Source organism: Thunnus thynnus, chromosome 8 (assembly GCF_963924715.1).
Source record: "Thunnus thynnus chromosome 8, fThuThy2.1, whole genome shotgun sequence".
Lineage (NCBI taxonomy): Eukaryota > Metazoa > Chordata > Actinopteri > Scombriformes > Scombridae > Thunnus > Thunnus thynnus.
In genome coordinates, this window is record NC_089524.1 from 26,646,526 (window position 1) to 26,663,286 (window position 16,761).

General features: G+C 42.6%; 1 protein-coding gene across 4 annotated transcripts in view; it reads left to right on the forward strand.

Moving 5' to 3' along the window:
* Positions 1 to 16,761, forward strand: part of lnx1 (ligand of numb-protein X 1) — a 35,726-nt gene that overhangs the window by 16,122 nt on the left and 2,843 nt on the right. For 2 of the 4 annotated variants that reach the window (XM_067597595.1, XM_067597597.1), the window contains 6 exons: positions 6,698 to 6,951; positions 8,975 to 9,130; positions 11,761 to 11,969; positions 12,050 to 12,478; positions 13,599 to 13,733; positions 16,060 to 16,237. In XM_067597595.1, the coding sequence (XP_067453696.1) occupies positions 6,698 to 6,951; positions 8,975 to 9,130; positions 11,761 to 11,969; positions 12,050 to 12,478; positions 13,599 to 13,733; positions 16,060 to 16,237 (1,361 nt within the window). The remainder of the gene's footprint in view (positions 1 to 6,697; positions 6,952 to 8,974; positions 9,131 to 11,760; positions 11,970 to 12,049; positions 12,479 to 13,598; positions 13,734 to 16,059; positions 16,238 to 16,761) is intronic. The other 2 variants (XM_067597596.1, XM_067597598.1) reach the window with 1 other exon arrangement.

Here is a 16,761-nt window from a genome sequence, read left to right on the forward strand (position 1 = left end):
TGTGAGATTGCCTTCTTGGTTGAAACCAGACACTGACACAATAAACGCTGCATAAATGTCCTTCCAGCCTGATCATGAGGTCAGGGCTCGACTGATGATTGTACATATTGATTGGGTGAAAAACCATGACTCAGAGTTTGGGCTGTTTCTAACAGGCTGACTCGACTGACACGGCGCTGGCTGGGAGGCCTCGTCTCCGCGCTCGTAAACACACGGATGCACCGAGCATCCCAAACGTGACGAGCCACCGCTCACTGCACAGGAGCACAATGGAAAGTTCAAACACAAAGAGAGGATTTATCTGCTGCGGGGGCTGCTATACAGGTTCACTTTTGCTTTCTGTATGCATTACAGCTCTTCAAAGGCTGTAAGAAGTCACACCCAAACAGTGCCTCGCCTCCTACCTCAATTTAGCAGATCTGTCTTTGGAAACAAGCTTAGAAAAAAATTCCCTCCCACAGCAGAGACTCCCCTCTAGCTGCGGTCTCACCCCCTCCTCATGCAGCAGATGGGATTACCCCTCGCAGCAGGCGGATCCAATCAACACACCAGCGCATCCTCTGATCAAAACTCCTCCAGTTCATCATTAACCGGATTACTCTGTCTGTCTTCATGTCGCTCTCCTCTCTCTCTCTCTCTCTCTCTATGTATCTATCTATCATTCTGTCCATTCCATCCCAATCAAACTTTACTTTATGCCTTTGGCATGTGGCCCAAGCGCGTGATAAAGGAGCAATTGATATACTAATCTAATCAAAAGGAAAAATGTTCACAGCTTTATCAACATAAATTCAATTAATGACCACCACCCCTCCCCACACTGCACCAGCATTCTTATTTGGCTGCTTTGTGTATGCATGTGTATGAGTGTGTGTGTCACAAGCTTATGGCCACAGGTGCTTCCCCAGAGCCCTGTATTTTTTTTTTTTCAGCTCAGTGTGTTTTAAAGTGTCTCAGCCAAAAGCTATTATGGGTAAACAGTTTTCTCTCAGGAGGTCCATCCCTGAATCAGCTGGAGTAGATTCCGAGTCAAGCCAGGAGCCATAAAATATCCCCAGAATTTAAAGATTGTTGTTTTCTTAGCATTGTTTAACTTCATCGTGAGAGTGACAGGAAATTTGGTGGAGAAGGGCATAGAGTGTGTTCCCGGCTTTTCTTCCGATTTGTACGATTTTGAATTTTTGGGTAAATTTTGTTTAGTTCTTTGTCCACAGGCCGCTGGTCAAAGAAAAATGTATCTTTTTAGTTCACAATATCACAGAGATGAGGGTGTTTCCATGTTCTAAACTGATCAGAGGGACTAAGAAGTCACTGATTATGGCAGCAGCTGCATTCCTATATTCATTAGTGCTCCAAGAATAAACTCAACACACAAATGTTGTCAGTCTTAAGCTTCTCTCACATTCCGTCACACAAGGAAGCCTTTCGCTTATTGTATTCCACACATTCTTCAGTGAGAAAAACCTGCAGGCTACCTCCTGGCTCACAGTGCAACGGCAGATTCTTTTCTTTCTCTCAGTTTCTTACATGTCAGGTTTCGCTGGTATATTATCAAAAGCATCAGAAAGTTGGCTGCCGGAGTCAGAGCTTGTCAGGAACAACTGCTCACCGTTGCTTCCAGATTAATAAGGAGGTAGAAAGAAGAGAAAGAGGAGTTCAACAAAACGAAATCAGCCATATTGTGTGCATATACAGGTTAGCTGGAGGTACCCTCACAAACACAGGATGACTTTGTGAATAAATAAGGCTTTAAATGCCAAGCCATTTGCGTGATTGCACGGCCTCAGCGTGAGAAAATATGCATCGAGACACAGCCTATTTTCTGTATCTGACTGCCTGACCGAGAATTGTCACCTCAGCCGAGGTAATTTGCGCTGTATGTGGAGTGTGGCCCAACACGATTGTCCGTGGCAGTCAGGGAGCGGAGAGAGTATTTGGGTTAGGAAGGATAATCCACTCACCCCTAAAGAGGATTGGAGAATCTCACAGGCTTTGATGAGTCGTGAGCTGGTGTTTATTTCACATCTCAAGAACAGGGCTGTTTGTGTCACAGCCAGGGTGCTCCTGCACAACCTCCATGTCACCGGCAGCATCATGGGTAATTGTTATTGCGCTGGAGACGGCCGGGGGGTGGGGGGCTAAAAGAGGATAAGGGAAAGGAGGGCAGCATTGAGGATGTTTTAGTGTCTTCGCGCCTTATCTCGCCACAGATCCCGAGGTTTAGAGAGATGATGTGATAACTGCGGCTGTGCTGACCGAGACACGAATGCAGCAGTGCTAATGAGAATCCTCTAAGTTCAGTGTTTTATAAGTAAATGATAGCTTTGCAGAAACACTCAAAGTTCACTCATCATACACCGATGGATGTTTGTTTACAAGGGAGAGAAAATAAGGAGGGAAAGTGGATGTATGTGGATGTCTTTGCAAGCATACGTCCCTCTATGCACTACACTTCACCGGTGTGCAGACATAACTCCCTCACTTACCTTGGCTCTAAAAGCTCCAGGACCACCCTGGTGAGTGAGACAAGGGGTTTCTGTCATGCTTCCCTGCCTTTAACCTCAGGACAGCACAGACTGTGGCCTTAACATAAAAACTCAGATATTAAAGCTCTAAGCAGCTGAGATATGGCTATGGTTTTAAGGCACCTCTTATCCCTCAGAGGAAGGAGATTTTAATTAACGGGAGACAAAGCCTTTAATAAACCAGTCACACACTAAACAATGGCTGTGTGCCGCTGTCTCAGAGACTCTGTTGTGATGGCTTCTATGTTTTTGTGACTTATCAAAAAGTATTACTTGTTTCTGTTGTTTCCTGTGACGGCTCTAAATATATTTTTCTTTGGATTTCATCCTCTTTATCTGAGCACAGTACAAGGTCTAGAAATGCACCCCTTAAGATCTTCCACAGTCATGTAGGCACTAAAATTTTATGTGTAGTGTGCATTTAGAGGTAGTCTACACTTCGCTGGGTGGTCTGTAGAATTTATGTAACTGAATGAACAGGTATTCAACAGTATTTGCCCATCTCCACTGACTGACTGTGGTTTTAAATTTTCCACTACCCATGTTGTTCCAAGGTTGTCTTCAGTTCCATATAGACAGCTTGGACCAAAAATCTTATACCTAAAGATGTGTGTGTGTGTGTGTGTGTGTGTGTGTGAGAGAGAGAGAGAGAGAGAGAGAGAGAGAGAGAGGAGAGAGATCTAATGAAGAGAAAACCAAACCTCGCACCAGCTGAGAAGGCTAAATAGCTGGAAAACAAAGAATATTGAGACAAAAATGTCTTCATTTGAAATATGCAGTGATGTTTAAACAAGACTAGGTCATACTTTCAACTCATATCTTGGGATGTTTGATTTGAAACACTAATTATCTGTTAACTACCCCTACTCTTTCATCTGTTTCACTCTGTGGGTGTCTGTAAACATAATAGTCTCATCCATATGTTTACGTAGGATTAGCATGCTAGGCTAACAGTCCATCAGCTGTGTGACTTTATATCCGCCCTGCGACGTCTTTCAGAGCACACCAATATTGTAAACACACCTGTCACCTGCCCAGCACGGTGCTGTTAAGCCAGAAACCCTGTGGCTACACCTTATTTTTACACACACAGCATGGCATGGCTATGCTAACGATGCTAGCTATGGTAAGTATCTGTTAGCCACCATGCAGGCTGGTAAAATGGATCTGTCGCTTCTGTTTGTATCTGCGGGTTGGTACTCCTGTCAGCGTCAGAGCCTCCATGTGAGATGCTTCAGTCGGTTAATGGGTGTTTTAAAAACTTATTTTGGGATTGCACTGAGAATGGCTTCACTCGCCCCCGATGATGTAAATGAAACTGTTCACACCTATTCATTTTGAAAGAGCAACGGCACATGGGAAAACTCCAACACTGGGCTGGCCCAACTATAACCATTACTGCTATGTGAAGCTTTGGTAGGGAGTGAATGCACATATAGATGAAGATATTAACACCAGCTGGGAGGAATTAAAATTAACAAGGACATTATTACACAGGAATGATCACAGCAGCACTAAATTGTGTAAAAATAAGGACAATTAAAGCTGGAATCTGTTATGTTTTTAGTTAAGAGGTTGTTATATCTATCTGTATGTTGGAGTGTGGTTATTTGGTCAGATAACAATGCAAGTGTGTAACTTTGTCACTTTAGTAGATAATATTGTAGCATATTTTTACAGCGTAAATATTTGTTCTGTAAATCACTTGTCCTGTGTTCTCCTTTGAGAAAAAAATCACAATACAAAAGGGAGAAATGCACCTTAGCTTGTTGAACAAGCCACCAAACAAACATTCAGACAGCTAATTAGATGCTCAGCTGCAGCACATTAAACAGCATGTTAGTATACCTGCAAATGTCACTTTGGTTCATTTAGATGCTGGAGTGGTCCTTACTCTTCAATACCACTGCTAATAAAAGACTATCTGCCTGTGGCTTGTAAGCTACAGCTTAAGTTTGTTTACTTTGTCTCGTTCCCCTGCCAGGGCCCAGCCTGCCTGCTGCTGTCAATCAAACGCAGACACCGACACACCTGTCCAGCCACTGAGACAAAAGGAACATTTTTTTCCTTTTTTTTTAAATAATAAAAAGCATTAACAATACATTTTAAAAAACACATTGACACAATGTGATTCCAGTTGGACTTTAAAAAGGCCACACTAGATACCCTGTGATTTTTACTGTAGTGAAAACATGAGGAAAGTTGTATATTGACCACAGATTGGTAATTCTGCCACATTCACACATTTGTTTTTGTATCCAGGTACAGTATTTGTTTGGGGAGCTACTATTCTTTACAACAAATTCTTTTAGTGCCACTTGAAGGCAGCAATGTGAGTACCAGTAGTATTTTCAAGCTGCATGCAGCTTTAATTCTTCTAATTGGTAGTGAGTGACACGAGGAAAGCTTCTGCCCCCTCAAGACTGCAGCGCTGCCTTCTCCTCTGCTGTTGATTGAAATATTGCTCTATTCAACCACTTCACTCAGTTAAGTGCTATGTTGCTGCACGGACATGCTTGATAGCATTCAATTTACTAACTGAATGTACAAGAATAACTCACGGTGGCACTACCCACACACAGGTACAGATACACACACATGCAGAGACGCATGGACTGTATTGCAGTGTTATGTCACAGAGTGCAGGCTCAATAGGATCAATAGGTACTTCAGTTTTGTGTAATGCTGTAGCTAACTGAGAGTCTGACTCATGGCTACAAGTGAGATATAGAACCCACTTCAAGATGAAATGATTTTCTCTGGGAAATATGGACAGAGTGCACGACTAGCTCAGACAGCTCTCTTATTGAGACAAAATGCTGCTTCCAGTGATGTGGTGCCCCAAGGGGGGCAATGGCCTCCCTAGGATCAAATAGCTCACCAGCATGTAATCTTGTTTCTTTTGTGGCTCTGCAATGATGGCCACCATTTCACCTTGCTTTTACTTAACCCCTCCTGTTTGACTCGATTTGCTCAGCCCATCTTATAGCACAGGAGAACAGTGCCGCTCCTCTTGTTTTTCTGAGCTACTGTTGAAGCGGAGCCTGGGTTTGATCCAGCTCATTAAAACCCAGTTAATGTTTGTGCTGATGGCTCCGCAGAGACAGCCGGAGAGACAAGCCAGTGTTATTCCTGCCTCAGATGAAGTGTCAGCTCAAAGCCTTTATGGCTTACAGATGGAGGAAAATTCTCCAACAATACAATACCATACTCTGTAGGAATATCTTTAATTCACACACAAACATTCCCAATTTAATAATGTCAGTGCAAAAAGCTGTTTATGGCATGTAGCATAATATGCGCACTCCGGTGTGTATCTGTGTATGTGTGTGTGCGAGAGAGAGAGACTGTGGTAATGTATTGTGGTGTTGTTGACAGGGAGAAGACATCTGGAACTTAGGAATTAGATTTGTTTTTGAGAAAAGCAACAACCAGCCACTCTCTGTTTTATATTCAAATGTTGCGTCACTTACCCGTCCTCTCTCCTCTGTAATGGCTGTTTTCTTACATTTGTATTCAATCATCTGTCAGGGATGCTTGCACTCACTGCCACAGAGAAAACCCATCCTACATGTGATTACAGATCCTGTCACAAAGACGTTGTGCAAGCAACAGAAAAGGGGAGAGAATTTTTTTTTTTCCATATGAGAGTAAATATGACATTTCTGGAACATTCTCTGAGAGCTACTGTGTGAATTTTAAGTGAGAACGCCAGAAAATATATTCAGCAACAACATTTGTTGTTGTGGCCTAATGTGTATGTGGTATTGTGGAGAGTTGCTGTCTGTGTGTTAAGGTCAGATAAGCTGTTTTTGTATGAGGCGGTCCCAAAGTAGAAGATAGAGGTCAGTGTGCAGAATGCCCCGGGCTGGAGGAGATGCAGAAATCTGCTCACATTATTCTTGAGATTCTGACCTTTTCATTAGATGTTAACATGAATTTGTTGACTTTCACTCTATAGTGATAAGCGATGCTGTTTATTGATGACTGCTTCAAAATGTAGTTTATTCCAAAACTGTTTGTTTTATTAAAATGAATCGAAGTTTAAGAGCATGCTACGTCAGATCATCAATGCCACCACTTCAGCATGTCCAGTGTTAATCGCACCACAGCTGACTGTGTAATCTGAGATTGAGACCTGACCTTTTGACCCTTGTTTTTCATATGTGCAGGTGTAAAGGAGCCTCTCACTATGGGCTCTCAGCAGACAGGAAGCGACGTTCACAGGAGGGTGAATGCACTGACAGCACATCAGAACTCACCATTGCCACACTGCCCAATGACGGCCCCACCTCCGCCGCTGTGGCCCTCCTGTCAGATGAACCCGGTCTGGTCAACCCTGCTTTCGACCCCAGCATGGAGGACAACAGCCAGTCAGGCAGCACAACCAGCTTGGCTGCTCGCAGCAGCAGCAAGAAGAGTGAGTGTGAGTGGGCGAACGGATGTTTGTGTTTGTATGTGGTCATGTTCATTCCTGCATGACGTTACCCTGAAGTTATCTGAGTGAGAAAGAGAGCTTGCAGGAGTGTGTGCCAGAATGACAGATTGAAAATCAATAGAGTAGAAAGTTTTCTAGTCACAGTTACATAGTCTCCCAGTCAAAACCAGATGCCTGTAACTATGTTCAAACATACATTTACACCTGCAGACTTACAATGTAAAACTCAGGTGCTCGTTCAACCTCGTATACAGTCTTTGTTCTCCCTAATGGTCACTGATAGAAATCCTATTAGCCAATTAGCTCCACTGCCTTCTTTTTTTCACCAATCCATAAAATCTCTCTTTGTGGAAAACAGTAGAGAAACAGTTAGATGAGAAAGTCACTGAAAGGGCAGGTACATTATGCAGTCAAGGATAAATTAAAGTAGAGGTAGGTTAAATATAGCCAAAGCAAGTGTGTGTTAATGCCCAATGACATGATCTCTGCTCTCCCTCTAATTCTCCACCTGTGAAACCACAAAGAAGTCACGAGTGTTCCTCTCTGCCCCTGAATCCCCCACTGGAGGTGTTCCCGCTGCATGTGAGCAAACAGGCAGTGGGGACACCAAATGACGCTGCACCAGCACTTTAGGTCTGGCCGGCTGAGCGCCCACCACCACCACCACCACCAGCGCCACTAATGCTGAACAAGCTGTCAGCTCCAGAAGCGGCTGGCGCTTTTAAAGAATAATGTGGCTGTCAAGAGCCCTTGCATCTCCCCAGGCCCGCAGAGGGAGGGAGGGGCGCTGCAGAGGCTTGCTGCCCTGTGCTCGGTGCAGCCAGGCTGGTGATGCTGCCTTTTCACTGCAAGCTCCTGTAGTCTGTCTGTCCTCTTCTAAGAAAAGCCAAGTACCAGACAAGAGTCTCTGTGGGATGGTTTGAACCCCTCTCTTTCGGACATGGACTGGAGTCCACCGTGTGTTACATCACTGCTGTCGTTACGCAACCATGTAACTATACTCAGCACAGATTGAGTTTATTAATTGAAAGGCCACCAGTTGACAGCAGCTCTTCTATCCACAACAAGATGCATTATTTGGGCTTGTTGAAAAAAGTTACACAAATGAAACTCAGAAGAGAAGGATGGACTGGAGGCAAAAAACACAGCATCCTCATTTCCATCCATCATTTCAGTGAGACCACTGCAAAGTTTTGTTTACATTCAGTACTGCTTACCCAAAAATTGTGTGTATCAATGATGATACAACAAACATGTTGAATGTGTTTCCTTCCTCATAAAACAAATCAAATCAAACTTTAAAAATATTTGAACCCAGCATTGTTTACATCCGTCTTTACTAGGAGTGCACTCATCGCAAACACTGGATCAGTATCCAGCAGGCTCCGTTTGTTACTTTACATAAAATCATTTCCTCACAGGGAGGCATACAGATTGTAAATTTGGGACACAGAGAGCACTGGTCTGATTGGTACTCACCACCAACTCTTGATAAGCATGGAACCAGTGGCAGTAATGTGTATTACGTTGTTGCATGTGCACAATAGTAAAACAGGGACCCTCTTGTAAAAACATTGCTCCATAGCACTACTAGTGGTCAAAAACTCCACAGGATACCTCAAATGCATTGAAACTTCACCCAGCAATACACTGCAATAGCCAGTCAGATTCTTGAAGAATAGCATAATTCTAATTGCCCTTACTATAATCAAATTGATATGGAGGGAAAACGAGAGCTGTAAAATCCTAAACTACTGTGCGCTGTTAAAACTCATGGATGTATTATTCAAACTGGACTGCCTGGATAATATCTTATTTATATCTTATCTTCTCATCAGTACCAAAACAGACCTTTTTGTGTTTTCATGCATCTCTATTTTCAGTCTAAATATCCACTAAACCATGAGGAAGCCATTTGATTGGCTGTGAGGAGGCAGATTCAGGCATGTCTGGGCATGTTGAGGGTGAGGTAATCTATAAAGCCTCTCTTTCTCCCCTGTCTTCCTTGCAGTCAGAAATTTTGACCGTTCTTCAGTGAGGAGTCGCTCCTTCCGGAGGCTGAACCGGGCATTCAGTGTCCTGAGGAGGACCAAGAGTGGCAACGCAGTGAGCAATGAAACATCTGAAGAAAGAGACAATGCAAGGAATTCCAGTGTGCCACAGGAAGGTATGGATCAGGGTTTATATATCGATCTCTTTGTTTCTTGTTTCTATGTCTATACTTGAGCGTGTATTGTGCATTGTGTCTTGATTGCATGATGCCACTGCTGTACGCTTTTAATGATACCCTGAAGAGGGTTCCAGAGAAAGTGCTCAGTGTGTGCATGTGTGTGTCTCCATGTGGGTGTATTTGCAATGTTCTCTCAGCTGTACGAGGAGGGTGACACGGCTGGGAGCCCAGTGTAACAGTAGCATATGTTTCTTTAATAATTTAGCTGCAGATTGCATAAGTCCACTGGTGCATCACTAGAGACAGATGAGGAGGGAGAGTGGTAGCCTGAGGCACTTTGGCCAGGGTGGGATGCAGGAGGTCACTGAAGAAGAGGCTGATGACGTCTTCTCTCCCCTCTCCACCTCCTGTTCTTCCTCTCTTTTATCTCAACCCCCTCCTCCCAGTCTTCTCATTCTTCATCCCCTCCTCTTCTTCTTCTTCTTCCTCCGACACAGTCAGGGTCAACAGGTTTGCACCAACTTGATGGAGCAGTCCGCAGAGAGAGCTGTGTTCTTGACATGATAGATCCATAAGATGTTATGTAGTAAAGAAAATGTGCTCCAGTGATCTTTAATGTTATATCTGCAGCCTGACCCTGGTGATAGTGCAGCACAGGGAATGTAGTCAACTATAAGAGTGCATAATGTTGAAGTATAACTGCAGCGTGATGGGAAGAGGAGAAGGAATGTGGCATTGTGTAAGACTGAGGGATGACGAATGATCGGGGACTAGATTATTCTCTGAGGCCATCACCGAGGAGGCTGAGAGAATAGATTAAATATTCATTGCCTGCCGCTGGAGAGACAAAGATAGACGGAGGGGATGGAGAGTGAAGTAGGGATGGATCCATAGAGAACAAATGGGGGGAAGAGCGAATACAGAAAAAAAACAACACAGATAAGAAAACAAATAAAAGGATAGTGGTGTCCCCATGGACGGAGGAGTGGTTGAAAAAAAAGGGAAATGACGAGATGAAGAAGGACAGAGGTTGAAAGAGTGTGTGATGGAGAGAAAGAGTGGTTACATAATAGCTGCAGGTCTCTGTGTTAACGTGCTCTCCACCCTTGAAGCAATCTGCTGCGATAAAGACAAAATATTGACTTTGGAATGGAGAAAGCGCAGCGTGAGTAGAACGGAAGAGTGAGGCTACGGAGCTAGAGACACAGAGGGAGACAGCGCACTGAGGAATGAGGAAAGGCAGACAAGAGATATTTTTCATAACCAAAGAAAAGGAAATAAAATAAAGAATACGTGTTCTCCGTCATTTACTGGCCACGGCTGTTGGCCAAAATAGTCACAAAATATCCCCACCCACGTCTACATGGTCCAGTCCAGGATGTGTCATTCTGCTGCTAAATGGAGCTCACCACTGGGCATTAGGGATGGCTATCATTAGGATTTTATCGATACCGATATCAATACCGATACTGCTTATTGATACAGATACTTATCGATACTCTTATTGATACTACTCTGCATAATTTGGTGAAAAGAATAGATATGACATGAAATGACGTGAAAACAGTTATTTATTTATGAACATGAGTTAAATTAGAAGTGCTTAAAACTAATGCTTTGTCCTGAGTCAATAACTACAGACTTTTATAACAATTAGGACTGTAGTCAACCAAAGAAAATCTTTATCGACTGGAATTCTAACTACTCTTCAACCAATCGATTGGTTGGAAGATTAGAATGAATTAACATTACATGCATACCGATAGCTGCACCATTTGTCCAGGAGCAATGTTTTAGTACTGATCAGTCAGGAACCAGAACCAATTTAGTTCCAGTTCTTGATACCCTTCCCTACTGAACATGATGGGAGGGGAGCTTGCACAATAGAATGAGATAAAACTAGCAACCAAAATCATTTTTTATGAGAAATATTACTGTTTACAATAAGGTTTGTTTGCATACATAATTTGGCCAAGTAATTTATTTATTGCAGTGGCAGAATAATATATGTTGGTTGGATTGAAGTGAAAACAAGTGAAAAAAATCTGCTACCAATGCAAATTTGAATTTTCAATCATATTTTCTTGACAGATATGGATAAAGGATTTTACCCTGGGCAGATTTATTTTACTTGTTTCAAGGAAAACAATTTATGAAACAGTGCTAGAAAAAAAGTCCTTGTTTTGATTCATATTTTCACAGCGCAGCAGTTGGAATATGTGTAAAATGTTGTGTATTATAACTCTACTTGCTTCCCCGCCCAAGTAATAACTTTGTGGAAATTTGAAAATGAGGGTTTTCCCAAGCATACTTGGTACAGATGTATGTGACTAATGATACAAACATCGAGCAGGATAATCAGCCAAGTAAATTTTCCCTCTTGGCTTGTACAAGTTTGTTTAAGTAACCTGAGGGAGTAGAGACAGCTGGTTCCACGGCTGAACTTGTCCACCACGGTCTACCACTCGTTCTCCCTCAATGTGTCTTTCTTTCCCTCCGCAACACTCTCTGTCTCCCTCCTCGTTCCCTTCCCCCACTTCCTCTCCTGTTGTATTTGGCTGTTGCTCAAAATATTTTTTTTCTTGTCAAAACTCAGCCTTTTTTCCTCTCCCTACCTTCTCCTGTAGTGCTGGCTCTTCCTCAGCTCCATCACCTGATCCCTGACGGTGAACTTACCAGTATTAAGATCACACGGGTGGATGCCTCAGAACCACTGGCCATCAGCATTGTCGGCGGCAACGAGACCCCCTTGGTGCGCATCCTCATCCAGGATATCTACAGAGAAGGTGTCATTGCTCGCGATGGACGCTTGCTGCCTGGAGACATGATTCTGAAGGTATCACAGTAACAGTTACGGTAATAAGACATGTCAGAAAGCGGTGATTAAAGTGATAATTTCCTCTGTTGCCCTCTCAGGTAAATGGCATTGACATCAGCAATGTACCCCACTGCTACGCCGTGGCAACCCTCAAACAGCCCTGCCAACTCCTCCGGCTAACCGTCCTCAGAGAACAGCGCCACCGCTACCGCTCACATTCGCACAACCACCCACACGGCCACGGGCATGGCCACGATGTTGCCGGGGGCCACCTGTCTCACGGCCTGCCTCACCACCCCTTGAGGGATGACAGCATCCATGTGGTCCTGAATAAAAGCACTCCAGAAGAACAGCTGGGCATTAAGCTAGTGAGGCGGCCGGAGGAGCATGGAGTCTATATCTTTCACCTGCTGGAGGGAGGCCTGGCAGCACGTGACGGACAGTTGTGTGTCGGCGACCGCGTTCTCGCCATCAACGGGCACGATTTACGCTATGGAGCACCAGAACATGCTGCTCTGCTTATCCAGGTCAGTCAGCAGGGGTTAAGGAAAAGTCTTAACGTTAATTTAAGATAGCAGGTCATTTATAAAAAAGTGGTGACAGTATAATTAGTTGATATGTTGTTATAGACGATAAACAACTGTGTTCTGTTCTTACTCAGGGTCCCTGAGGTATTAAAGATAATTGTAGTGATTCAGGCTAATTGTTTTGCTGTGCTGTTGTGTCTGTGTTCACTGCAGTTAATAGTATTTAATTGTGGTGATTCCCTGACGGACTGGGCCATGAGGCTGCCTCTAGTTCCTGGTTGATGCCAGTCAATGGTGCTGTGTTTGTGGTTAATCATGGTTAATTGCAGTGTGTTTGTGGCTGACTGTGCAGGGTCTCTGGGCCCGGTGTTCCTGTTTGAGCAGTCTGACTGGCTCTTCTGGGTCTCTGTGGAGCCAAGATGGCCTCTCAGAGCAGGCACTTTCTGGCAGAGATTAAGAACTGGCAGGGAAGAAATTAAATTAGTCCAATTAAGGCAATAATGGGCTGGACTGGCTAATTCAGGAGTCAGCTCTGTGCTACAGAGACCAGTGGAAATCTCAGAGGAATGACAGAGGAGGGGGGCGAGGGAAGCAGCCGGTTAGTCTGTGTGTCTGGAGGAGGGAGAGGGAAGCAGCCAGTTAGTCTGTGTGTCTATTGGACCACTTGCATGCAAATGTGTGAATGAGGGTAGCTGGGCTGGAAGATCAGTCATTGGAGTTCAAGTCACAGAGAGAGGAGATTTACAAAGTATGTTACTACTGGGTGGCAATGAACTCACAGGAAAACAATCATGGTTTTCCTACAAATGTTTCTTGAAGGGTCAGTTCACCCAAATTACAAAAAAACCCCACGAGAGCTCTGCCTTTAAAAGATTTCTGCTTCCACCCCAACACAATAGAGGTCAATAAAATCTCATATTTGGTGCTCACAGCATTGAAAATGACATTACAGAAATATAATTCAGAGTTACTTTTAGATGCTGTGAGCAGAACAAATTGAATTCCATTACATAATTTGGGTGAACCACCTCTTTAATAACAGTTATTTTATGGCCAGTTTTGAAAAATGTCTATTGCCTTCATATGTGAAAACTTTCTGTTGTCTCCTTATGCTCTCTAGGCAAGTGAGGAGCGTGTCCATTTCATAGTGTCTCGTCAGATCTGCCTGCCTACCCCAGACATCCTACAAGAAGATCCTTGGGCCATGGATGGTCCCCCACCATATTCCCCTGTGGATATAGAGCAAACACTGCTGGTGAGCAGCACACACACACAGACACACACACACACACACACACACACACACACAGGTGACATGTACAGCGCCAATACACCCCAGAGGAGCTTTGTTCCTCTGTCTCCCCTTCCGTTTTTTTTATACTTTACTTTTTTCAAAACTATTTTTATATGTGCAGCTTAGCTGCTTCCAAATGATCAATTCATGATAAAGAATTTTTAAATTAATAACAAAACAAAACAAAGTAATAAAAAACAACAAAAAAAACAAAAAACAGGGAGACAAACAGGTTGGGTACTGCACACATTCATGTACATTAAATACATTCATATATACATAAGTGTATGTGTATATATATATATATGTGTGTGTATGTATGTGTATATATATGTATTTACTCATTCACACACAGACACATACTGTATATATGTGTATGTATGCACGCCCAAGTATACATGCTAATTACAGGAAGCTGTCAGATATTCATTAATATAGTCGTCTATTTGGAAAGAAGAGGACAAGCTGGTGATTGACCCTCTGATATACTTCCATATTCCTGATTTTGTGAGTCACTTTCTCCATAAATTGCACTTCTTGAATCATGCTTTTCCATTTTGTTAAATCTGGGGGTTTGTTTTTTTACCACCCCTTTGTTATTTGCTTCAGTGCTGTGTTTCTCAGGATTCTTAAATAAATCATTTTCATCCTCACTTAGACCAGTTGGAGGTTTTCCCAGTATAATATTCTCTGCTTTTAAACACAAAGTTGTTTTCAAAACTTCTTCTACAAACTTAAAAACGTCTAAACAATATGTATTTAATATTTTGCATAAATATAATACATGTAAATAATTTAAATTGCTTTCACCACAGTTCCTCCAGTACTCAGAGCTTAATCTTTGTTTATATTTATAAATCATTTCTGGGGTCAAGAAATATCTCATATTTATTTTCTAAGCAAATTCTTTCCAAAATAAGGAATTGGTAGTTTTGTGTTTCATTAAACATCTGTTTCCATTCTTCATCTGTTATTTGTGTTCCCAACTCCTCTTCCCATTTTATCTTTATAGTACCTCTCTATGTCTCCTCTTCCCATGATAAATATTCCCTTTCAGGTGCAAATGATCCATGGAGGTATTATTCTCCCATCAAAGCTGAGCATGTCATTCAAGCAGTACAGCAGGCAGCAGCTTCCGATATCCTTCCCTAGAAGATTTCCCCGAGTTCCTTACTGAAGCTGGAGATAACTAATAATAATCAGTTTGACAGGTCTTCCCTTAATTTTTGATTTGATGTGAATTTGGTTTAAAAACATCCATAAAGTAGACTTCCATAGATCACCGTCCAAAACACTACATATACATTTTTAGAAAAGAAGAGTCTCTATCAAACAAAATACCCCAAAACCCTATTGTCTTTTTTGTATATCATCTGCTCTTCATTATCATGTACATATTGACATACACAGTACACCACACATTAATGTACAGTACACAGCTGCAGCATATTCTGTTGGTAGGAAGCAGTGTCAGTGCTGTGCCCCGAGGTCAGTCATGTGACCACAAGTGATCTCCTCCTGCGAGCACAGCAGAAATGTGTGAATGCAGCACATTAGCGACGCAACACAAGCTACATCCCATCAACCTCAATGTGTCCATGTGTTATTCATTACTACACTACTCTCCCTCGCTGTCTCCCATCTGACTCACAAGCAAACTCACAATAAATAAAATCTCATTCACTTCATCCCACACACCGCCTCGCTCACCAAACCAAGTCGCATGTCACACATCTGTGTATAAATTAATTTCTCTATATCGAACATAAACACAGAATGAAGATGCACTTTAGCCTAATGTCCTACCCTAATAACCACCGTATATTATACATTAACACTTACGCTAATGAGGTCATCCATTAATTAACAGCTATGTCTATGTCATTGGACTGGTGTTCATATAGCACAGCATGGGTGGTATTCATTTGAATCCTCCTATCATTAAGGAACTATCACAGGTCCCAGAGAAAACAGTCCTTATTAATATGCTAATTTGCTGCTCCAGAATCTAATTAGATCATGTAGTCTATAGAAGGTGCCTTTGATGTAACAATTAAGTTTATATCATGTTTGGTCTTGAGTTATTGTGTTAATAAGAATGTGAGTACACCCAAAACGCCACTATGACAACATCAGGTTTGTCTTGCACGTTTTTGTGTCCACTACCATGGAAGTGGGACATAAAAACAGTTCAAGCACTGTTGTTTTTAAAATTAGGAATTTCCATTCATTATTAATTTATGCTCCACTGCAACTATTTTCTATTTGTCTTCTATTTTCTGTGAAGGACTCTTGTCAGAAGCCTGCATGCTATGAAAAGACAGTTACTCTGACCAAGGAGCCCTACGACTCACTGGGTATGACGGTGGCAGGGGGCATGTCCAGCCGAGGGTGGGACCTCCCCATCTATGTCACAAACGTGGACCCCGATGGAGTGGTGGGGCAGGAGGGTTCCATCCGCAAAGGTAAAGTGAAATCTCTCTCTCTTACCACCTAATAGTATCAGAATATTATTGCTTTTATTACAAGGAATGCCATGTTTAGCGCTTTTGTACAAATAATTACTCATTTAGTTTAGATGGAGTATTTGTTTTGTCTGGTTGTCGTCTACTGTTGTGCAAAGCAGTGGAGCTCACATTATGGCAGGCCGACTGTGGTGGATAAGGCTTTGGTGATGAATACTTTGTATGTAACAGACAGGGTGATTGATGAACACTTGTTTCATTATGAAGGTTATTCATCCAGCAGAAAACTCAGTGGTGCTGCTGTGGTTCAGTGCTCCACAAATTGGCTTAAACAGCGATACAAACACAAACATTTGCATAGCAGCGCTCAGGACTTATCGTGTTCCAGATGAGGATCTGTGGAGTACTTAATTATTTCATTTTATGAAATCAGTCAGCTCTGAAATAGAGCAAAACATGAAGCAGCACACAAATAACTGATGTCATAGCAGCAGTCTTTATATCCTATAATGCGGTTGAAGGCA